General features: G+C 35.2%; 1 protein-coding gene across 2 annotated transcripts in view; it reads left to right on the forward strand.

The window, feature by feature from the left end:
- The first annotated feature begins 4,243 nt into the window (after positions 1-4,243).
- The window catches only part of KCND2 (potassium voltage-gated channel subfamily D member 2), a 594,735-nt gene continuing 572,670 nt past the window's right edge, over positions 4,244-26,308 (forward strand). Inside the window, exons 1-3 of one of the 2 annotated variants that reach the window (XM_056799626.1) lie at positions 4,244-4,490; positions 4,787-5,397; positions 5,898-7,420. In XM_056799626.1, the coding sequence (XP_056655604.1) occupies positions 6,306-7,420 (1,115 nt within the window). In that variant the 5' untranslated portion in view covers positions 4,244-4,490; positions 4,787-5,397; positions 5,898-6,305. Of the gene's footprint in view, positions 4,491-4,786; positions 5,398-5,897; positions 7,421-26,308 lie in introns of those variants that run through there. The other variant, XM_007504201.3, reaches the window with a different exon arrangement.

The following is a 26,308-nucleotide window of genomic DNA, read 5'->3' on the forward strand; positions in this document are numbered from 1 at the left end:
ATAAATTATCTGACAGATTAGGATCTAAAAGATTTTTGTGTCAAATATAAAAAAGGTATTTCAGTAGGGATAAAAGTAAAATCTTAAATTTGGGCTTGAAGACAAATCAATTTTACAAGTATAGAAGAATGAGGAGGAATCATAAAAGGTAATCTGTAAAAGTTTGGAGTTTTAGAGGATTTTTACTCAACAGCAGTCAAATGAATGATAGTCCAAAAGAAGTTAACAATATACCAAAAGATGCTTATTGTCTGGAACTAGGAACATGAAAGTAATATTGTGTTTTTGCCCTGGTAAAGCCATTCTATTGTGGCATGCAATTTGTTGTGCCACATTTTTAGGAAGAACATTAATAAGCTGGTAAGTGTCCATAGGAGTTCAAACAGAATTGTGAATGGTCTCAAGGTTATCATTTTTGAGAGTCATTTGAAGAAGTTGAGGATGATAAGCCTGTAGAAGATAAAATTTAATTGGGACATGTTATTGTTCAGTGTTGTCCAATTCTATGATTCCATGAACCCACAGTCAGCACACCAGTTCCTTCCATCCTTCACTTTTCCCTACATTTGTCCAAGCACAGGTTTGTTGCTTCCATAATTCTATCTATCTATCTATCTATCTATCTATCTATCTATCTATCTATCTATCTATCTATCTATCATCCTCTTTTATCCCCTTCTCCTTTTGCCTTCAATCTTTCCCATCCTCAGGCTCTTTTCCATTGGGTTCTGTCTTCTTTTTATATGGTTAACACACTTAAGTTTCAGCTTCAGTATATGACCTTCTGGCAAAGAGTCTGAATTAATTTCTTTAAATATTGACTGATTTGATCTCCTTGCCATCCAAAAGACTCCCAAAAGTCCTCTACTACCATAATTCTAAAATGAAAATTCTGCCTTTACTTACAGCTTTCTTCAAATATATCAAGGATTGTCTTTTTATTAAGGGAATGGGATGTATTATGCTTAGTCCCAGAAAGCACAACAAGAATCAGTGGGTTGAATTTCCAAAACATTAATTCATTATTGACAAAAAGAACTTAACGATTAGAGATATCTAAATGTGGAATGGGCTAATAAGAAATGAGGTGCTCTCTCCACTACCATCACCACTACCTATTGCCTATCAGCCCACTTTGCACTCTGGAAGTCTTCCTGCAAATACTGAATGATTTCTTGCCAGATAAAATATTTAGGGAATTCCAATAAGGTGAACTTGTCATCCTTTGAGGTAATTTGCAATTGCAAAATTTTGTAATTCTTTAAGGTTACTTTTTTTTTAAAGTCAGGAAGGGGATTTATAACTGTTGGTACATGACCTGGTCTAGTCACTTAGACGATAAGGTTAAGTTCCCCAACAAAAAGTTCCCCAAAGAAAAAAGAACCAAAGGTGAGTTCACTGACATATTCTTAAAAAGCAAGTACTTTACTTTCAGCTAAAACAGCCTAGTTACAAAGAGATGCATTCTACATAATGAATTTTTTCAAGAACAACTTGTCTGGATTTTTATTTTACCTCTATTAAATTCTACATTATAGTTATATCATTTTCCAATTAGATAAATAAATTCCTGGAGGATAAGTTTTATATAATTTTTTTCATTGTATCACTAAAACATAGTCTAATTGCACATGCATAAGAACCTCTTAGTGAATCATTTATTGAATGGAATCTTATAAATTAACATCAAGTTAAAACTTTTGAGAAAATATGTGAATCTGTCTTTATAATCTTAAGTATTTTATTAATGGTGTACTAGATGCTTCATATTTAAAGGGAAACATTATTTTAGTAGTTGTATAACCTGCAAAATACAATCATTTCTTTGGGCACAATCTTCAATTGGAAGAATGATGGAAACATGAATCTCCAATAAAGGAAACCTTCTTCTCATCATTAACAAAACACATTGAGAGAAATACATGGTACTCTACTAATTTTTGTGCTACGCTATGAACAAATCACTAAGTTTCTCAGTAGCACCAAGAAATATTTAAGTCTTAAATCATCAGTAAGCTGACAACATGTCTTTGATGGAAGGATTTTCTACATGATAAATTCTCCTTTTTATCTATGAAATCAAAGGTCAAAACCCAAACCTCAAGTTTTTTTTTTCTTTAAACAAGTAGTTTATGTAAAAATAGCAACTCTTATTTATATATCATTTCAAAATTTATTGTTTTTTAAAGGCAGACAGTCACTCTTCAAGGTAAATGATTAAAATAATTTTCATTTTCACTTTTCTAATAAACCAGTTGAGGATAGGGAGATAAAGTAATTTGCTCAGGATCACATGATTATTATTTTATCAGATTCAGGATGTGCACCCTATATCTTTCCTGTCTTTAAACCAATTCCTTTATAATTTTGTTTTTTATCAATCCCTAATGATCAAAGAAATAAATTTTCACTTTTCATTATAGTATGTATCCTTTCAAAAACATTTAATATGTACATTTTGGGTATATTTAGGGAGTCAGTATTTTATTTTTCTGTTAATCCTCAGTCCATGAAGGGAAGTATCAAAGGCACTGTTCAGGTCACCTTGCTCTGTCTCACCACATCTCTGAGTCTTAGGTCAATTTGTGGCATCACCTGAATATTCATTGATCTCCAGTTTCTGGGTGGTCATGCAGAGCATACTTTGTTTCCTGACAGAGTCATATCTCTAGACTAAGAATTCCGCTTGTAATATTAATCAGTTAGTATGCCCTTTTCTTTCTTTCTGTGTAACTTATCTTTCCAGTAATGGTCCCAAAATGAATTTCCTAACATGTATCTGAATTAAAACAGATGAACAACAGGCATCTTTGCACCTCCTGGTCTCAACCAAACAAATGACATTAGCTTCGACCTCATTAGCCCAGATGTCTCTATGTGAATCCTTTCCAGGCTTTTACATAAGGAATTTTATCTCCTTCTTTGATTATTTTGCTTAATTGATGGCCCCATAGTTTTCTTCTTGTTTTTGTTTTTGTGGTATCAACATTTCATTTTCCTAATGCTAAGATGTTATACCTCTGATCTCTGGTGGAAGAGAACAAATTCTTGTACTGTACCTTACAGTCCATTTATTTCACCAAACCAAGTGAAGCAAAACCAAGGAAGGGTAATTTGCAGAAAGAACTTAGTCACCTTTCATAAATCACTATTGATGGTAGCAAAATATTTTGAGGTGTTTTACTTCTTTTATTTATGTATCTGGAAAGTTTTTTTAATCTATAAAATATTTTTCAAATTAGATGAAAATATTTTTGTTTTCTGTTTTAAGTGCAGTGTCATAGGATTCTCGGAAAGTTATAGAAAAGGAAGGAAGGAAGGAAGGAAGGAAGGAAGGAAGGAAGGAAGGAAGGAAGGAAGGAAGGAAGGAAGGAAGGAAGGAAGGAAGGAAGGAAGGAAGGAAGGAAGGAAGGAAGGAAGGAAGGAAGGAGAAAATGAGAGAAGAAAATGAGAAAGGATTAAAAGGGATAAGAAAAGAAATGAAAAGAGAATATTGTTGGGGAGACTACAGAAGAAGAACGAGAAAATCGACACACATAAAATCATTTTCATTTTCTTTCCTTCACTTTAAGGTGAACTTTTGTCTTTCTATTTCCCTAGAGTTGCCAAGTCCTTAGGCAAGGATTTAATTTCTCGGTATTCTCGCCATCTAGTGGTCTAAAGAGGTTTTTTCTTGGTTTTATTTGGTTTTTAAAGTGGGGAGGTTTAAAAACAAAACGGTCACAATTTCTCTTCTCATTATTGTTGCCTTCGTTCCCCAACTCGCCCCCACTCTCACCCGCCGGTTTCATACACACACACACACACACACACACACACACACACACGTAAAAGATGCAACCACAGTAGCATAAGTGTGTGTGTGTGTGTGTGTGTGTGTGTGTGTGTTGCATGTACCGAGAGGAAATGAAGTGGGCAAAGAAGGGAGGAAATCAATCTTTTTTGTGTGTCTATTTCTCCTTCAAATGATCGTTTAGCAAAACGTCCAAAATTCTCTACTGATAATTAGAATGCATTGGAGAAGCAATTATGGGAAGAAGGGGATAGACAAGATTCTTTGACTTTCGACAAGTTATTGTTATTCTTTTTCTCCCAGAGGACTGGTAACATAACACCAAAATAAACAGGTACTTAAAATTAGCCCCTTGCTGTTCAGATCGTGACATTCTCTATCCCTCCGCCCCCCAAACATACACACCTCAACTAATTCTAGCTGTCCAGTTTCGCATGTCGGATCTTTTTTGTGCGTGTGTGTGGTTCTTAATGTATGTATGTGTGTATTTCCCACGGTCGCCTAGGACCCAGGAAGGAAGAACACGCGCGCACACACACACACACACACACACACACACACACACACACACACACACACACACACACAGACACACAGTCTTTTTTTTCCCTCATCTACCACCACCAACCACCACCACCACCACCACTGCCACCACCGCCGCTGCCACTGACACCACCAAACCGCCGCAACCTAGAGTGTGAGGATTCCCTTTGTTCCGCTTTTGGATCTGTGTCCTTTCCCACAGCAAATCCACCTGGCTGCTTTCTCTCGGTGACATTTTGAGCCAGGGGGTGGCAGTGGGTGGGTGGGTGGGGTGGAGAGAAACGAAATGCAAGAGGGAGGAGGGGAAGGGAGGGAGGAGAAAGGTCGAAGGTGGGGGGAGGGAGAAACAAGGAGCCTCTAATAACCTGCCGTGCCAGGGGCTTGCTTGCTTCTTGATTTATTTATTTATTTTGCGTTTCTTTTTCTTTATTGGCACAACCATCCGCGCAGCCCCGGGAGCTCGGGGAGATGCGGGACCACCCACTGGAGGGGAAGGAGAGAGAAGCCCTCTCGCGCCCTCCCCCTGCTCCCGAGCGCCTCTTTCCGAGCCAGCGCACAGACTGCCAGCACCAACCCAGAGCCACCCACCGGAATGGGCAGCACCTCGAAGGCGGCTGCGGCGACGGCAGCGGTGGCCACTCTCTCCTGACTCCGGCAGTATCTGAGCTGCAGGATCGTGGGCTCACGCAGGAGCGGGAGGCGCATTAAGTTGGCTGGTGCGATTTCCCTTCCCCCTCTTCCCACCTTTTGAACTTGTTGCTCCTGCCGGGTCCCCCTTCAGCCAACCTTCTACCGCTCTTCTAGCCCCCTCCCCTCTACCCCGCCTCCTGATGCCCGTGGGCTCTTGAAGCGTAGAAGGGAGAAGACAGGCAAGCAGGCAGAGGGAGGCATGGGGGAAGGGGAAGAGCACCGCACGGCTGGAGCTTTTCGGCTGCTTCTTCCCCAGTGGAGCTGAGTCGGCGGCTCGGGAGATTCTCGCTTTGCCCAGTCTCTCATTCTGGATGCACGGATAAAAGAATAAAGTCTCTATGCAACTCAGCCCCGCGCCTGGACTTTCTCAGGTATGTACCGCAGACGAAGCACGTTCTTCTGGGCGGCAGATGCTGCCGCTGCTGTCACTGCTGCCAAAGAGGAGCCCGTTTGGGGTCTGTAACTGTGGAATTGCACGGGAGCTAAACTTGCAAAGAGAGTGAAGGGAAGCTTGAGCAAACCTTTTTTTTTTTTTAAACTCCTTTCTCCCCCCCCCCTCACGAACTGTGTGTGGGTAGGCACTGGGGGAAGGGGAAATTTGGAGTCAGCCCCTCTGTTCATTCTCCGTCATCCCACCACTACACGAAAAGGGCAGAGTGCTCAGTTCCCCCCTAAAAGAAGATCCCGAGGGGTTTGCTACTGTGGTTGCATCTCAGGAGCTCCAACAACAGGTCGCCTTTTGGACAGACTACTGTGGCGGAAAGAGGAGCGAGATTTGGGTCTTAGAAGAGGGGGGTGCGGCAGTAGTTATCACCCCTCTCCTCCAGTGAAGAGAAAGAGGTGACTGACAGTTTTTCCCTACACGTCCTAGGCATAGCCCCTCTCCCTAACATCTGGACTGTGTGTGGGAGAGAATCAGACACCTGCTTAGAGAAGAAAGGGCTGCATCTGAAGTCACCTGTGTGTATCTGCCTGTGTGTGGGAGGGTGGTACCAGCTGCAGGTGAGAGCTTGAGTAGATTCATTTCACGGAGGCTGTTGGATTGCTATATTTATTACTATTATTTTAAATTTCTGAGTACCTGACTCTAAGGATTGGCTGCTTCTCAGAACTGAGACTTCGGCAGCATCTCTACTTTTGAAGTTGCAGCATTCATCTGTACCAGGTTCTTAACCAATAGTATTTTCTTTCTGGGAAAGGAAGGGGAACTTGTGGTTCATTTTGCAGCCACACAGTCTAGGCCTCCCCACCTTCTCCCTGCACCTCCCCAAACGGAACCATGGCTGCAGGGGTGGCAGCATGGCTACCCTTTGCTCGGGCAGCAGCCATAGGCTGGATGCCTGTGGCTACAGGACCTATGCCAGCACCCCCCAGGCAGGAGAGGAAGAGAACACAAGATGCCCTCATTGTCCTGAATGTGAGTGGCACTCAGTTCCAGACATGGCAGGATACCCTAGAACGCTACCCAGACACACTGTTGGGCAGCTCAGAGAGGGATTTCTTTTACCACCCTGAAACCCAGCAGTATTTCTTTGACCGTGACCCTGACATTTTCCGACACATCCTGAACTTTTACCGCACTGGCAAGCTCCATTATCCAAGACAGGAATGCATCTCCGCCTATGATGAAGAATTGGCCTTCTTTGGCCTCATCCCAGAAATTATTGGAGACTGCTGTTACGAGGAATATAAGGACCGAAGGCGGGAAAATGCAGAAAGGCTACAGGATGATGCTGACAATGAAAATACAGGAGAGAGCGCTCTGCCGTCAATGACTGCCCGGCAGAGGGTCTGGAGGGCCTTTGAAAACCCTCATACCAGCACCATGGCCCTCGTATTCTACTATGTCACCGGGTTCTTTATCGCCGTTTCAGTCATTGCCAATGTCGTGGAGACAGTGCCATGTGGCTCTAGTCCTGGCCACATCAAGGAACTACCATGTGGGGAACGTTATGCCGTAGCCTTCTTCTGTCTGGACACCGCCTGTGTGATGATATTCACTGTGGAGTACCTGTTGCGCTTGGCCGCGGCACCCAGCCGTTATCGTTTTGTACGCAGTGTCATGAGTATCATAGACGTGGTGGCCATCCTGCCTTATTACATCGGGCTAGTGATGACTGACAATGAGGATGTGAGCGGGGCCTTTGTCACATTGCGGGTTTTCAGAGTCTTCCGGATCTTTAAGTTTTCCCGCCACTCCCAGGGTCTCAGGATCCTGGGTTATACCCTGAAGAGTTGTGCCTCGGAGCTGGGGTTTCTACTCTTCTCTCTCACCATGGCTATCATCATCTTTGCTACTGTCATGTTCTATGCAGAGAAGGGGTCTTCAGCCAGCAAATTCACCAGTATTCCTGCTGCTTTCTGGTATACCATTGTCACCATGACGACACTAGGGTAGGTGCCATGATGGGGAATGGCATGCCATTGAAGGGTGGGCACAAAGCATTATGGTCACAACGGCGAGAAAGTGGTGTTTCTAAGCATCCCAACCTGGTGAAGAGAAATTGGTTTTTCTTGTTGTCTAGACTTGATTTCTTTAGGTAATATTTATATTTGGAAAGTGTCCATGATGATAAGTTTTGGTGTATTTTAATAGGGGAATGCTCATGCACAAAGTTCTAGTGACAAAACTGAAATCCCTGCATGAAAATGGTCATTTAGTATTCTGAAAACTATACATAAGCTAAGCCCTGGAAACACTAAATCAAGCTAAGCCCTGGAAACAAATCCATCTGCCTCCAGACACATGGATAGAAAATAGAAGTAAAAAAAAAATAGATTTTACTAATTCTATTACCATGTTCTCAAAATTATATATGTGCATATATCCCAAGTGAAAAGTTAGTATTATGCTTTCAACAAGAATATCATATGATCAGAATCTACATGCTGTAGAGATAAAATTATGACCCACTCTCACCCAGGTTTTGTAATCTTTATTGTATAGGACCATGCAATGAAATAAAACATAGCTTATTTTCATTGAATAGTAGATTCCATTTTAAAGATACTTGTCATCATAAGAAGTTGAAGAAAGGCAAAGAAATCTCATCTATCTATTCTATGAAAAATTATTTATTTTGACACTTATTTATTATGCAGATATATATCATATGTATATTTATATGTCAAGTACATAGGTGATTAAGTTTAAATTGTCTAAATCAAACTCATTCAAAAAGAAGAAACTTTTGAGCAGCTTAAAACTATTTATTTACACACACACACACACACACACACTCAGTTCCCTAGACTACAGATCCCATCATGCAATATATGGGTTCCATGGATGTAAGTAAAAATAAAGTAGTAACAATTGAAGTTAGTTGTTACCAAGGACCACAAATATAGAAATGTTTGCCTTCTAGAATGCTCTTGTGTATTTCCTTATCATACTTCCAAAACATAGAAACAAGGAAAAATGGTTTATTTTTTAAAAGAAGATAATTAAAATAGAAAATTTTATTGGACTTAATATTCAAAAGTCAGCAAAATGGTTAATGATGTTATTCTGACTGGTGAAAAATAGGCTCATTTTAAGCATTAGAAATATAATAAGATTGTTTCAGTCTTTTATAAGTTCATAACTAACTCAAGGAATGATGTTAATTCCCTTTCTGCATCCTTATGTTTTCATTGCATATGCAATATTTAGTAAAGATTTAGTAATGTTTGGGGGTAGGGGGGTGTTGTTCTCCTAACTGCTTTTTAAGTTCTGTGTGGATGGTTAATTTATTTGGCTTCTTTAGTAATGCAAATTATGATTTAGTTTAATGTCTATTCAGTTTCATTAATCATGTCCTATTGAGATAAGGTGTTTAATTTTGCACAGTTAACTAATGCAACATACCTCATAGGCTGAAGAATTTATTTTCCCAAATTATAAATGATTAAGAATGTTGAAACATGATTTATCATTTTCCTCAACTCTTTCCAACTTCTTGCTGATAACCTCCTGGAGCCTTCTGTAAAAACTGAGGGAAAAAATCCTTCATTGTTATAAGAAAAAAAATGCACATCCTATTTTCTGTATTTTCACTTCAGCTATTTTTTTAATCTTTTTTTGACCACTTAACAGTTTACTTCCTCTGGGTACTTATTCCTTATGGAAATCCCTTCCCAAACTTCTACTTCATATCACTTAATTTTGTTGTTGGAGAGAACTATTACTGTGTTAACAAGCAGACTAGTAAATTTAAGTTGGGAATAAAAAGTGGAAGATATACATTAAAGGAATAGATATGTATTTTTCATACAGATTTTCATGTTAAGAAGAAAAGAAGGCAGGAAATATAAGGAATTATTTATAAATAGAACTGCTGTCCATGAGATGTCAGTGAGTCTTCAGTAATGTGATTCTATAGGTTGAAGACAAGGATTGCTAGTCTAATGAAAGCTGAGGATAAATTCAGAGAAGTGATTTAAATGTTGCCTTGTAGACTGGAGAGGAGTTCAGTAGTTCTGTTTGATTCTTGAAGGTAACTTTTATCAGCTGATTAAGTGATGGTAATAAGTCTTTTGTGTTTTCTGGGAAAAAAGAAGTAATTTTAAAATACCACTGACAACATTTTATTACATAAATGAAATGCAGATTCAGAATCAATCTATTTACATTTTGAAAGGGTTTGGGAATCTGAATCATAATGTATGAATAAAATCTCTGCAGTGGGATTTATTTCAAGTGTTCCATATGTAAGAGCTTTAGGGGAATCAAATGCATCTTTTCTGAGAAATTGGAAGTAAACTAGATTCCATTTTTTAAGATATTAGCTCTGCTGACATCTTAGGTTTAAGAAAATAATTTTCAAAAAGTTCTACTAATTAGTAACAGATTATATCCTGCATACATATGTCACTTGAACTCACTTTCAGACTATTAAAAGTATGTTAAGATATGTGGAGTTCAGAATGATTAGGTAAATGATTAGAGAGTTTAAATTTGTTATATAAAAATATCTTTAACAAATGTTTTTATTCCAAATCTTTAAAATCCCGAATTATCAGCCATAAATTCAATCATTTTCATTGTTAAACAAGTTATGGTGTGTATTGAATGTAAATTGTATATTTGAAATTCCGTTTTGAAGATATCTGAAAGAATATACATATTATAGCGAGTTTATTTTTTGTATAATGAATCAAATGTTGCCATCCAGATATAAAATGTAATGAAAAGCTATAGCCTAGCATTATCTATTTTCTCTGCACTTTAGAATGGTGATAAACAGTAAACTTTCTAGGGAAAAGTATGTAATGACAGGAGTTAATGGTAAGCTCTATTTGGTAGAAAATCAGAAACTTTCCATTACATTTTCTGGGCTATTTTACAGTGGCTATTATTTTTAATAGTGCTAATATACATCACTAATGATAATAGAAGTAGTGATAATGGAATCTAAATCAGTGGTTATTGGAAGTTCCAACCAGTAAGAACATTAACCACAGGAGGTGAAATACTTAAGAGCCTGGTCATTAGGTGTTGGCAGTACCATCAAATGTCACCTAGTTAATTGTTTATACCATCAGTGCTGTTTTATGTGTGCAGTAATAAATGTGTTCATCTTAGGATGCATCAATCCACCTTAGAATTATCAATTGTCCTGAAATCTTACACACTAAAATGTAGATGTAGGCCAATATCATGTGAACAGTTATTTCAGGTTTGGGCATAATAAACATTTAAAGTATTGTTATGGTTCTTATACTCTATGAAGAAATAGATTTGAGTTTAGAAAGAGCTGCTAATAATAATAACTGTTGAATTTAGAAAAAAAAATTTAGCAATTTATACAAGGGATACTAAAATATGTGAAATTGTTTTATTTTTAAGTTGGTTGGCAATTTGGGTAAATTAAATTGAGGATTCCTTTCTCCTTAGGGGGTAAATCTAATAAGTGAATGAACATTACACATATATGTGTATATATGTATACGTACCTTCTTTTTCCCTATTTCCTTCATGATTACTGTCCTTGACTCTGTCAGAGAATGGAAGAATAAATACAAATAGAAATACTTCTATTTTTTTATCAATAAATGCTGAGTATGTAGTAATAATGCACTAGTTAACAATCCATGCTATTCACTTCCCATTCATACTCCCAATGAAGTTCTCTGGCTGAATGAAATGAATGGAAATTTGTATATATTTGTGATTTTAGCCAAATTGAGTGAGTTATTTGAAATGCAATTAGTACTCTAAATATATATGTATACATATGTATACCTACATAAGCACAAATGCATGTGCATTTCAAAGGCTCTTCAGTTTTCTGAGGGTAGCTCAATCTCACAGCCTCAGAGTTAGCAAAGTTACTGAGTGACAGTCTTAGTAATTTGGAGAGTTATTATCTTAGAACAATAGTTACACTAGGGTTTTCAGTTGTTCATGATTACTGAACAACTAAATCGTCTTTTAAAAATATAGATTGCATTTACTTTTATTGCATACCAGTGTTAAAGACATTCTTCTAAATCTCCAGGGATGACCCATCTGTTAATGTACTTGCTCTATCTAACCCCCAATGCTAATTTTTATGGGTAGAAAGGGAGCAGAATGCATATTAACAAGCATATATCAACAAGGAAAAAAAAGACTGAAAAGGAACTTTCAGAAGAAAAAGGAATGAAACATAAGTAGTTCATAGTAATTCCTAAGAAATACTATTTCTGTGTTTTGTATCTCTTTCTAATTTTCAAAACAAATTTCTTTTCATCACAGAAGGTAGACAGTGTTGCATGATGGCTAGAGAACTGCCCTTAAACTAAGGGAGGCTTAGGTACAAGTCCTGTGTTTAACATAGACTGACATGTACACAGGCAAAATATAAAACTTCTCAGGGACTTATCTAAGACTTGATGTTTCAGTATGGATTTGAATTAGACTTTCCCTCTCCCAATGAAATCACAGATTTGGATTTCCTCCACCAAAAAAAAAGTCAGGAATTTAAAAAAAAGAAAGAAAAACTAATGTTCCATATTCCAAATCAAAGTCTGGGATCACAACTTTGAGAAATTCCCAAGTAGATGAAGAAAAAAAATTATTTTGATTACTGAAAGTTAGGGAAACATACTACCTGTCAGATTTGTAGATATTCGAGGAATTTATGAATCAACATGAGAGCGATCATTATAAAATGTACAATTAATAATTTTGAATACATTACATTGAAAAGATTTTGTACAATAAAAGAAATGCTTCTCAGATTAGAATGGAAGCAGAAAGTAAGGAAAAATTTTTTAGAGAACCTCAGATAGAGGTCTCATATCTTAAAGATATAATCAACTTTGTCAAAATTATAAGACTAAGAGAGTCACCCCAATTGATAAATGTCCAAAAGAAGAACAGACAATTCTCAGATGAAGGAATCAAATCATAGAGAGGTATATGAAGAAATTATTCAAATTACTACTGATTAGAGAAATGCAAATCAAAACAACTCTGATATTACCTCACATCCACCAGATTGACTAAAGTGACAAAAGGGCAAAATGACAATTGTTGGAGGGGATGTGGAAAAGTGAGGACACTAACACACTTGGTGGAGCTGTGAATTGTTCCAAACATTTTGGATAACAATTTGGAATAACATTCAGAGAATTATAAAACTGTACATACCTTTAGATCCATCATTAGTATTGTTGGGTCTATTTCCCAAGAATATTAGGAAATAGGAAAATAATCTATATTCCAAAATATTTATAGCATCTGGCCTTTGTGGTGGCAAAGACATGGAAACTGAGAGGATGACCATCAGTTGGGGAATGACTAAACACATTTTTAGCACATGATTGTGATGGAATACTACTGCATTGTAAGAAATGATGAACAAACGGTTTTTTTTTTAAACCCTGGAAAGAACTATACAAGATAATGAATAGTGACATGAGTAGAACTAGGAGAACATGATGCATAGCCACAGAACTAGTACTGAAGAATAAATTAAGAATATTACTTCAAGAAAGTGAACAGAAATATAAAACATTTAAGACTTAATTTATATAAACATGTTGGCCTCCTTGAGAACATCCTGTGTGATGTGGGAAGGTAGCAATGGGTTGGGACAGGACCTATCATATAGAGTGGAAGAAAACTAACATACAGGAGATTTGTGATTTCATTAGTATAATATGTTTTATCTATATATAGAAGTGATTGTTTTTTTGATTCACAAATATTCAGAATGTGAATTTAAAAAGTAAAATAAATAAATCTGGAGACATAAAACAAAACAACTAAAACATTTCTGTACTTCCCCAGAAATTAAATCTGAATCCCCCTCCTTTTTCCTCAGTTTAGTACTTTTGCCTGGCTGTTTTTAATGAAGCTTACTAATTATTTTTATAGCATTTCTATTTTAAAATGTTTTGTGAACAATTATTCTATGAAACAAAAGAACGAGGTAACTATATAAAATTATAGTATATCAAGGATATCAATTATTTAAAATAATAGAAAGGGGATTTAACATAGACATATAGCTATATAGATTGTCAAAAGAAATAATAGACCTAATGCCCTCTCTTTATGTCTGTCCGATGATTCAGATTCCAATGTTTTGGAAATGTTGTATTTGGATCTCTTATAACCATTTGTGCAGAGACTTGTGGCTTGACAAATCATTATTGAAGATGAAAAGATATATCTTCCCCTTTGCTACTATTGATACAATGATATTGGTTAATGTTTCATCTCAAGCATATTTATTTGCAAGTTGGGAAATGCCATAATTTATTTCCCCACCAAAACACCACACATTTTTATAATCTGTCATTTTGAGAATGTCATAATGGATTTCTAAAATATTTAGTTGCCCCTTAATGAAAATAGAACCCAAGTTGTAGAAGAAATGTAAAACTCTATTGCAGTACATGTCAAATCTACTCTTAATTTCATTGCCACCTATGTATCATATTTCAAGTCATAAACAATTATGATTTGAAGCAGATACTGTATGAGGAACATACTTTTTTTTTCTTTCATTCAGTTGGTGTAGCATCGCTAATGAATATTAATGAATAATGAGTATTTAGTTCTCAGATCAATTACACAGAAATATATCAGGAGAAGACAATATGCACCAGTTTAAACCATATCTTTGGTAGGTTCCTTTCTCTAAACAGAACCAGTAAGCATGAAACAAAGTAAGAAATTCAGTTTCAAGTTTTTTTTTTAAACTTCCTAATGCCACTAGCAGATTTTATCTTAGATCATAACATAGAAGTGCATTTATTCATATCAAAGAACTCTTGGCTATCCAAGTCTTTTAGAGTATGGTAAATGGCATGGATGGAAATATAGATGATTTAGAGACTAAGAAAGAAAAAAATGAATTGAATATTTCTCTCTCCTCCCAGTTTTTTAAAAAATTGCATTTTTTTGGATCATAAGACTTCCTATGATAATAAAAGCAAGAGTTTCCTCTCTGAGAAACAGATTTCCCTCTTCTATATTCAACTTTCATGCCTGTCTAATTAGGTAATTTTTCCCTTGTCTCTTTTTGTGGGGAGCTCATCCAGTCCATTAAGGGTAGTCAGTCATTACTTGTCCTTTGTGATCTCATGATTGGCAAGACCAAAATTCCCATTCCCTAACTTAGCAGCTTTCTTCTGTAGTTTCTCCACTGTCCACAGAAGGCCATTCTTTCAGTTCTAAGGCCAGTACTGTCTAACTTTTTTTTTAACAACTACATGTTATAACAAATTTCCACACATGTTTTCCTAAGTTATATGACTGAATTTTTATCCCTCCCTTCTCTTCCACATCCTGATGCTCATAGGATTGATCTGGGTTAAATATATTGTCATGCAAAGCATATTTCCATATTGCTCATTTTTGTAAGTGATTAATCTGACAAAATGTAAACCCAAATAAGCAATTAAAAAATAGTATGCTCTCATCTACATTGTGACTCCAACAGTTCTTTCTCTGGAAGTGGGTAGCATTCTATGTCATGTTTCAGTTTATTCTAACTGGTCATAAGAATCCCAATGTAGCTGCAAGGCTTTAGATATTCTCATTTGCCTCCTGCAGTTCTTCTAAGAGACCAAGGTTTGGTTTTTGCAAGTTGCTATTGGTCTTTTCTAATTTATCTATTCTTTGGTAGTCACTGAGTGCAGATGAATCCATAAGTTCATCATGAACCACATGACATTCAACTTATAACAGCTTGGAGATGTCCATCTCAAACCTCTGATTCATGGTCTTTTCCATGTGCACCAAGGTCAGATTTAGCAGTATATTTTTTTTTTATAAAATTTACTATCATTTCTAAGTTTTCATGTTATAGAATCATGGGTTTGTGGCTTCTCCATGTGTTTGTATATCCTAGGTTATGGATAGATAGGAAGGTTAATATAGTCAAAATTGGTAGTTTTTCACCCAGTTTTCTCAGCACTTTGATAATAATCTACATAAGACTCAAAAGTTTTCCTAGTTATCAGCTAGAGTCATAAATTCATGTAGTTTTAGAGGTGGAAATGACTTAGGATATAGTCTGCCAACTGAGATCTAAAGATGTTATATAACATGTTCAAGATTACAGAATAATGAATGTGATACTGCTTTAATTGATTTTTTCAGGTTTTGACATCCCTTTTCCTCTGTAGAGTTCATGGTACCACATTAACATATTTTATAATAAAGCTTCCAAAATATTGTTAGGAAAAATGAAGAGCTGAAATTGGATAGTTTCTCTTTATCACCCCTTAATGTTGGTACTTGTTTGGTCTCAAACTACTCAGAACTTCATTTCCAAGTGTCCTTCCCCAAATTATTCATGTATGGGGAATAATAAAGACATAGATATTCCCACTCTTAAAGAACTAACTCATTCTCTCTGCCATTGTGAATTATCAATATATTTGGAGTGGTGGCTTCACTGATTGTTAAGTGTTTTTTTTTTTTGGCCTCATGTAGATATCCAAAAGATGAATTAAGTCTCTTTTAGTCATATCAGCTGTTCAAAAATTAGAAAGTGTTGACTGAATAAAGTTCTTATTTGAATATCTACTCTGAATGGTCCACTAGAAAAGGTAGGAGATAATTGTCTGATTTGCTGATAGTTCAAGTGGAACTGGACCTAGGTTTAAGTAGAACATTTCCTCATATCTTATATATCCCCAGCCCCAATGACTTTTCATTTTTCTCCTTTGTTTGCCTAGATTTAAAAAATAAAGTCTTCACCTTCTGTCTTGGAATCTACACTGTGGCAGTTCCAAAGCAGAAGAGTGGTAAGGGCTAAGCAACTTGGGTTAAGTGCCTTGTGCAGGGATATAAAGGTAGAAAGTGTCTGTGGTCACATTTGAACACCAGCCTTCTCATCTCTAGGCTTGGTTTCTCTATCCACTGAGAAACCTAGCTGCACCTTCCTTTGACTTTTTAAAGATAGTGTAATGATATGTGGAAAAATATAGAAAGGCTAGATGATGACACAGAAAACACTAATAAAAATGAGAATTTAATTCCCTTTTTAGAATTTGTGGAATGTGATATGTTCAAATTCATTATTCTATTTTATTGTCTTTCTAAAAATTAACAGTAAAATCCTCAAATAATAATTATTTTAAAGTGGTGAAAGGAGTTATTTCAGTGCATGCATATGTTTATTTCTTGAGTTATTTACTTACTATCACAGTTCAGTACAGTAAAAAAAATAATAAATTACCTGGAATCTCTTTGTACAGTCAAACAAGTAAGCTACAATTGACTAAGATTGTTTAAATACTCTTTCTAACTGTATATTCTTTGAGGCAGCATGCAAAATTATAACAAATAGTTGAAATAACTAAAATACAAGTAAAATTTGCACAGAAATAAATCACTTGCCACCGGTGAGGATTGAATGCCATTGGAGATTGGATTTAAGCTTTGAATTTCATGCTAATTTAGACACAAGGGGAAAGAAGAAGTAAAACCACTCTTGATTAGGAAAAGGAAAAATGCAAGTTCTTCTAGAGGGATAATCTTTTGCCTGACTCTGGATTCTAAGATGAATTTATTGTATGGTTTCTAATAGAAGTGACAGTGAGTAGTATCATAAATTTATAACTGAAAGAATCCTTAAGGGATATCTATTCCAGTCTGCTAACTTTACAGATGTTCCAGTGAAGTGACTTTTTACATTGCCAATGCCATACAGGTAGTTAGTGGAAAAACTGAGATTTAAAACTAGATCCTTTAAATCTAAATTCAATTTTTTCCTACTCATTATGCTGCCTTCAATTACTATTAAAAAAGGGGAAACATCTTTCAAATAAATGTTTCTTACTTCAACCCTCTTTAAAAACCTAGCAATAGAACTCTAAGTCTCAACTGAGTAAAGACATTGTGTGGGGAAGTAAAATACTATGGTTTAGTCAAGCATTTTGCTGATAATCTGACTTACTACAGGAATGGACTTTTTAGAGAATCCAGAGAAATGAAGAGTTAATGTGTCCATCAAGATGTCTCATTCAAGTATTTGTTATCTAAAGTGAACTTTTGGCATGTGCTGGATAAAAATCAATACATAGTTGAATTCTCTGTCAGTGCCTGATATGCCAATATTCTTGCTGATGATTAAAGAAAGATGTCTATACTAGAGATAACAGATGTATATGAAATAGTACTGACAATCTTTCATGAGAATTTAGAAGTCCAACTTATATTCTTTCTCCCCAAAATGAACATTTTACTTCTGTAGGGGAGTAGGTCATGAGAATGCATTGATTAGGGATAAACTTGTTTTGGAAATTAACTGCAATACTTCTGTTTCTTTATGGATGAAAGAAATAATTTGAGCTGGGAAGAAAAATATATTTATTTTAATTTTAATGGATTATTAATGGATAGAAGAGGTCCATCTCCAGCTGCCCTCCTTGGTATGAATGATATGAGAGTTCTTCCCTTAGGGCTTTGTCTCTGAAATCAGGTTAAACCCCCTAGTTCAATTATAGTCCTGTAATATTCTCAAACTCAATATTTACTAAAGTGAATACATTATCTTTACAAAAGAAATATTCCCCTCTTCTAAATTTCCCTATTATTGTTAAAAACAAAAACAAAAAAACAAAAAAACTATCTCCTGATCTTTCAGACTTCAAACTCAGTAACATTAAATTCTTTTTTTACACTAATTCCCCATATCCAATCTGTTGCCAAGTCTTGTCTTTTCTATATTAATAACATTTCTTGTATGTGTTTCCTTCTCTCTCATCATGCAACCACCATGCTAGTGTAGGCTCTTTTATCACCTCACCCAGATTTTGTATCTATCTGCTTCAAATTTTTCCATTCTCCTGTTGCCAAAGCAATATTCCTTAAGTTCTGTCACATGTCTGAACATCTCCTCCAACTTAGGGAATTCCAATGACTTCCTATTGCCTCTAGAAACAGATATAAGTACATTGTCATTTAAAGTCATTCATAATTTTGTCCTATCTTATCCTTCTAGTTTTCTTACATTTATTCTCCCCAATGTACTTTGCAATCCAGAAATGTCAGCCTTCTTGACACCGTATCTAGAATATTCTTCCTCCTTACTTCACCTCTGTCTCCTGGTTTCCTTCAGTATTAAATTCAAATCCCACCTTCTTTAGGAAAACTTTGTCTTCCTCTCTATCTCATGCTTTTCCACTGAGATAGTTTATCAAGATTCTATATTTCTTTTATGTTATTATTTCTTATTGTTTCTCCCACTAGAATATAAACTTAAGGACAGAGAACATATATCCACACCCCCATCTTTGTATTCCTAGTGTTTTGAGTTCCTAATTCCTGGTACATAGTAATTGCTTAATAAATGCTAGATGCTTGAAAGACTGGCTTACTGGTAACCATCATTCCTTTCATTAACTTATGTAGGATTCTTTCTTTTGTTTCAACACATTCAACACATCTTATTCCAAACGGAATCTCCACAATACACAATCACTGAAAATGGTTAAGTAAAGCAATTTACAAGAGTGATTATGGTTGATCACACATAAAAATCTCAGACTTTAGTAACTTTCCATTTCTTGAAAAGAAAGAACAGGTGGTTATGTTATAAGTTAATACCAAACAAGTCTCAGAGTTGAAAAGAATCTTAAGGGTCACCTAATTCTACCAATCCCTGAACCAGAAGCCTTCCTATAACACACTTTAAGTTCTATGGTGACAGGGACTCTTGTCCAATATTTTGCTCTAAGTTTAATTGCATTTTAATGCCCTTTTCATTTATATAGTTGAAGTAATTGTACATGTTATCCTTTTCATTATATTTTTCATCTGCATACTTTATATGGTCCATTCCATATACCATTGAATAATTTATATACTTGCTATTGAAAATGGTACATTAACATCCCATTATATTTATATAATGCAATATGCATGGACATTCTCCAAATATTAGTCATAATTTTCTCTGGTTTTCCCCCCTTCTATCTCTTGCTCTCACACTTCTGCTCTAGCTCTTTCTATCCCTCTGTCCCTTCCATTATTGCACAGTAGAGAGAGTGGTGGGCTGGATTCAGGAAGACCCCAGTTAAAATGTGGCCTCAGACATTCACTATGTGACCCTGGGTAAATTGCTTTATCTCCATTTTCTTCAGTTTCCTCCATTCTAAAATGGGAATAATAATAGCATCTATGTGAGATGATGTTTGTAATGTAAAGCACTTAACATAGCATCTAGCATATAACATGTACTATATAAATACTTATTCTCTCTTCCATACTTTCTTCTTTCCCTCATTCCTTTGTTTCTTTTCTTTCTGTTTTTGTACTATTAGAAACAGTGCTGCCATAATTATTTTATACTTCTTATTGATAATATCATTGAAATATAAATTCAAATCTAGAATTATTGTTCTAGAATATGGACAATTGCATTACTTTTTCAGGTATATATCTAACTTGTTGCCCTATATGGGAAAAAAAACATTCTGAGATGTAAATATGTGTCTATTTTTCCTGCATCCCCATATATCCACCTGTTACTTAGATTACCAATTTAATGGATATTAGGTGGTATCTTAGTGTGGCATATATAAATGTATGTCATTTTGAGCCCTTCCTTTTGGATGAATATTGATATCCTATCTTTCTTTTAGAACTATTTACATGGTCCAGAGTCTTTTTTTGGTAATCTTGTAAACTATACATTGATAGTAGAGCAGTAATTAAAATTGTTTCATCTGAGGCAAAAACAAAAGGTAAGCGGGAAAGAGCAGTTGACAGTGACACAGGAGACACCAACTACATGTAAAGATTTGCTAAGGAAGAAAGTATTTGAGACACTGTATGGGTTGTGTGAGAAAGTGGAATCAGGAGAGGGATGCCATGATTTCAGGACCAGCCAGATAATTATACAACTAGAGTAAGAGACCCACTGGTGGCAAAAGGTGGTATGTCCCAATTGCCAACCTTTAGGTAAAAATCACTTCCCTAAGCTTGATAGTTAACACTCTCCAGTGCTGCCAAATGAGAACTTAATTTTCCCCACAGTGTTACTGTACCAGCCAAAACACATAGAGATCTATCAGAAAATGTAGCAAAATGTAGAAGATTCTCTCTCTCTCTCTCTCTCTCTCTCTCTCTCTCTCTCTCTCTCTCTCTCTCTCTCTCTCTCTCTCTCTCTCTCTCTCTCTCTCTCTCTCTCTCTCTCTCCCTCTCCCTCTCCCTCTCCTTCTTCCTCTCCCTCTCCCTCTCCCTCTCTCTCTCTCTTTCTCCTCCTCTTTCTCTTCCCCTCCCTACTTCTCTGTGTATGTGTGTGTGCATATGTATACCTATATTTATGTATATGCAACTGTATGATTTTAACTTATTTTCCAAAATGGGCATAAATTCTCAATTCTGCTGGTAGTGTCTGTGTATATGTGTAGATAGAGTGCACACCATACATCTAGCAATAGATACAGATATTAGATCATTTTCTTGAGTTTCTATGACAGAAAAAAAATCTATTACCCAGTGTTGTTATTACTAGATTGTTCAATAATGAGCCTCAAGAGCTTGGCTGACTCTTGTGGGGGAAATAGTTTTTTATAGCAAAGAGTAGATCTGTGATTTCATTGTTCTCTACTAGTACAGGTTGATACCTTTTCTGAAATTCATAGTCTCTTAGAGAGTTGCCATAAGCACAGAGAGGTTTTGACTTGCTAATTCACATGGCCAATATATGTCAGTCAGGATTTGAATCCAGGTCTTTGTCTTTCTGGCATTAAGCCAGCTTTTCTTCCTTGACCACAGTGCTAACTGTACACATATCCTTTTAGTTGATTAAATTTTCAAATAATCCAAACATTAGAATATACAGGAATTATGTTACCACAAAAGGGAGGAAGCTATATAAGAAACAATTCAAAAGAAAAACTTAGTTTAACACCTTTCATCAGTTGTCATTCTGACACTAAAATTAACAGTGTTGTAAGACTAGGTATTGATGACTATCATGAGCTAGGTCCTGAATGTGAGCACCAATCCTTATTTAATTTCTAATCTATAAAACAATTTCCTTCCCCTACACATGAAGAGGATGAGCTGTTTTCTAAATTCCTATGTCCATAGTCAGTGGCAGAAAATGATTTCTAAATTCTATTCTCTTTCACTGAAACAAATTACCCTTAATTTTATTTTCCTGACATGTAAAAATCTACAAATTTTTAGGGTGGGGCAAAGTATTAGATTTGTTGTTCATTCCTTGACTGGCCTTTGGGGCAATTACTATATTAAATAATAAAATAAAAGGTGTATTTTACAAGGAAATGTGATTTAGATTCTTCTTTTATGAAACTGGATAAAATGAAACTAATTCAAGTGGAAAATGAATTCTGTATTATAGATGGAATAACTGAAGTTCAGCAGATGTGGAACCACTTGGGAGATCCCTCAATAGAAGTATTTATGTCATATATGGGTTTTCTCATTTAGAGATGTCAATTTTAACAGCTTTCATGAAAATCACATAGTTTTAGGCTGCTCTTTTAAGGAATTTTGTTCCACTTAAAATATATACATATATCAAATGGCAAAACATTCAGTAGCAGGAAGGCTAGATCTGGAGCCTGGAAGATCTGAATTCAAATCCCAATTCTGGTACTACTTGTGTGACTTAAGGCAAATCATGCAATGTCTCAGAGCCTCAATTTCCCATCTCTAAAATTAGGGGTTTGCAAACCTGAGGCCTGCAAAATTCCTATAAGCTTCAAATCTATGATCTTGGAATGGATATATAGATGTATAAATGTTTTTGTTTTTATGTTTTAGAAAAGGAAATAGTCTTTATATTGAGATGAGTGCAAAATTCTGTGATAAGTAGTCCATTATTTGAATGAATTACGTAAAATAAACAAAATGATTATTTCATATAGGATTTTAAAATTCAATAATATAGTGATGAAAATTAGTTGCAATGATTTATCATTAGTTAATATGGTATAATGCCTCAAGATCTGGCATTTAAATGAAGGAGTCTTGGGTTCAAGTCCTGACCTTGAAATTTACTGACTTCTTGACCTGACCACAGGCATCTCATTCTGTCCTTGCCCCAAGTAATTCTTTATGACTGTACGAATTATAATTTCCTATCTGTGTTTGGAGAAGGCATTTCAATACTAGAAGTTCCTCATACAAATAAGTCCTAAATCCAAAACCCATCCCTCAAAAATATTTTATTATGCTCAAAAGAATATAGTCCTAGGAAATAATTCTTCAAAATATATGGAGACTTTTTGAATGTTTTATTGTGTGTCATGTATATTAAGGCATGTCGTAACTAAAGACTAATATCCACTGTGTCAGGAAAAGGCAAGAACAATTAAAAAGTTAATAAATTATATTTTCATTTACATTTCAAACAAGCATGCCGTATAACTGCTTAGCTAGTAAATTTTGCCTTGATTAGAGACCAATAGTGACTGTTAATAAGTGGAGCTCTATTTGCATTTGGCAAATTTGTAAGAATTTTACAAATCTTTGTTTTCAGAAAAGGGATTAAAATCATTGGATATTTTCATATGCCAATATCTGACCATAAATGTATCAAATATGGATTATACAACCTAACTTTTAGCTTTGAAAATAAAAGAACAAAGATAAGAAAATTTAATTAGTTTTTCTAACTGTTAATGTTATGTTTTAATCCTGTTCAGTCTTTACCAAGTATATACATATAAAATGTGTGTTTGTGTATATGTAAATGTGTGTGGGTATCTTTATTGAGGAAAGAATAGACAGCTAGGTGGCTTAGTGAACAGAATGCTGGGCCTGGAGTTAAGAAAACTTGAATTTAAACCTGTCCTCAATAGCTGTGTGACCCTGTACAAATCATTTAACCTCTGTTTACCTTAATCCCCAGAGAAAGGAAAGGGAAACCACTGTAGTATCTTTGCCAAGAAAGCTTCATGCAGGGTCATGAAGAGTCTAACATAACTGAATGACTATACAATAATTAAGGCAATGCTTTCTTGATTCTTTTTATCCTTTATTCTTGTGCTATTAATGTCACTGGCAAATACTCAAATCTGTCTCACCACCATAATTTATATTCTCTGATACTAGACAAGGAAATCATCACAAAACAATTTGTTGACCAAGTACCTAAGGTTTTAACTTATTTAATTTAATTACATACGAGTTCTTGAACAGCAAGCCTTGTATTCCTCTCTGATTGATATTCCCTACAACTGTATATTATTTTTATCTCCTCTAATCTCTCCCCCATCATTACCAGATAATCTCACCTCAAACATTAGAAAGAAGATTAGGCCATCAGAAATGAATTCTTTTGACTGCTTCTCTTCACTCCCCCCAAACTTCTCAATGCTTTTGCCTTTATTTACTTCTCTACTCATTCTCCTTTTTCTCTATAACCTTAGAAGTAGGGTTAGCCATTACCCTTTCCATAGTCAATGACTTTCCACATATTCTTAAACCCATTTCCTTCTGCTTTATTTGTGGCATTGTGACATATTCACTATTTTTAATGCTTCATAACTGTTTCCCAGTAGCCACATCCAAATAAAAGAAAAATATTTATTTTTTCCATCCATTCCCTTAGTTTAAAAAAATGGCAATTATAATGGTTTTAGACCATTATATTTTGACATGAAGGAAATTATATTAATAATAACTTATATTAATGTGGGACTTTCTTATTTAGAAAATTCTACTCTCATAATAGCCCATTAAGGTAATTAGCATAAATAATTTGATTCTCATTTAATAGTGGATAAAAAGTCAGAAATCAGTCAGAGTGTCATAGTGGACAGTAAATTGGGCTTGGGTTCAGGAAGTCCTTATTTAAATCCCTTTCCAATATTTATTAGCTTTGTGAACTTATACAAATAACCTCTATGTACCTAAGGTAGCTATCTCTAATTCCTCCACCCAGGAAATCATAAGTCAATCATACTTGTGTAAAAAATTAGGAATATCTCTATTTTCTCAGAAAACTTTTAAATACTAGATTATCATTTAGTGAGAGTACTATTCCTTGAAGTTCTATATGGATAATATGGACAACATATCCCTGATTCTAGGGTGAGGTTCAGTATAATCCTAGAATTATGATGTCAGAGATTATCCAAAGAGATTTTTTTTAAACCTGCACTTGAATTGAGTTCTGGGAAGAATCAAATTCAAAGAAATAGACATCTGCATATTTGTCCACATTTTACTCATATTTTGAGGGTTACCTGAAGGGGCAAGGATTAGAAGGGGGAAATGGGTTAGAGTTAAGTGACTATTAAAGAAATGCTGATGACAGACAATAAACTTTGTATCAGTTGAATTTCAAAGGAAGGAATAGATTCTAAAGAGATTTTTTAGTGATATAACTTTGAAACATAATCTAAGAGTTGGAAAGCCATCTGTTTTCACCCTAACTGGTATATATCTTATCTACAGTATGTAACCTTTAGTTGAAGATTTCCAGGGATTGTATACTCACTGCTTTCTGAGATGGTCCTTCCTACACTACAATTTTATGGACATTTCCCCTTATATTGAGCTCGAATCTGACTCCCCATAGCTAACACAGATAGAGGTGGGAGTGAGAAGAGTCAGTGGTTAGTTCAAAGCTGATAGTTATTACTTTCTTTCCCAACAGTTTTACCAACATAAAAAAATTCTTGAAAAACTAGTAGTTGGGTTTTTATAACATAGGGTTGGCAATGAAAACTGGTTTTGCATGCAAAAGAATTCATAATTTAAGGCTCCCCAACCCAAAGAGCATAGAAAATATAGAACCTTGCACACATTCTAAAATGCATGCTTTTATTTGCTTTTGACTTTCAACATTTCAGAAGCATTCATTTTCATTTAATTTCCACATGAAATCCAAGGAAAAGATATGAATTTATTCTCTGATATTTGAGAATTGCTCATACACTAAAAAAATAAGTTACTTTGGTTTTCTGGAAGTGAACAGCTAAATAAATCCTTACATATTCAATACAAATCCATCTCTTGATAGTTCCTAATTTATTCCACATTGCTAGAGCAAAAATGTGCTCATTTCAGAGAATCTCATTTAAAGTTCAGAAAAGAGTACAGTACTGTAGATTAGGCTCTAAAAAGAAATATCAAAAGTGCTTCAATTTCAGAAAATTTCTTATTACAGAAAATAAAGTGAATATTATTTCAAACTCTTTATAGATAGACTTATTTGAAATAAAAAAAAAACAGTTTCAAGTAGCATAATTAACTTGGAGGCTACACATGCTCATCTCTTTCCAGGTTTCCAAAAGTTTGACATGTCTTCTTTGAGATTTCAAAGTCCACTGAATTGAGATCAATGTGAATGATGAATGTCATGGCAAATGTTTCTGTTTTATAGAAAGGAAAAAGGAATAGTAGCTTAAACAAGGAACTATGCAAATAGAGGGCACTTTATTCATTGTTAGCATGGTCTGAAAGTGGTGATAAGTAAAATGCAAACCAATTTAAAAAATGAGTTTAATATTTTAATAGAGTCTAAGACCTAACTGTAGAGATCTACAGTAGATTATCTGAGCCTCAAAGAATATTCTCCAGAGAAGAAAACCACCAAAAAGATGAAAAGACTTTTCAGTAAAAGTAGAAGTTAGCAGTAAGTGTGGAAATATATTATTTTTAACCAAAGTGCTGATTAAGTAAGGAATGTCTTCACAGGCTCCTCATCTTCCTTTTAGCTCTGTCTCTACACTCCTTGACATAGCCTTTGTTCCTAGCTTCTGAGAATTTACAAAGATTCCCGAGGTGTTATAGTGATAATTCTTCTCTTTTCTTTTCTTTCTTTTTCTCTTTTTAAAAAAATATGTAGCCTATACTCTCCATTT

The sequence above is a fragment of the Monodelphis domestica genome, chromosome 5, assembly GCF_027887165.1.
Source record: "Monodelphis domestica isolate mMonDom1 chromosome 5, mMonDom1.pri, whole genome shotgun sequence".
NCBI classification, from domain to species: Eukaryota; Metazoa; Chordata; class Mammalia; order Didelphimorphia; family Didelphidae; genus Monodelphis; species Monodelphis domestica.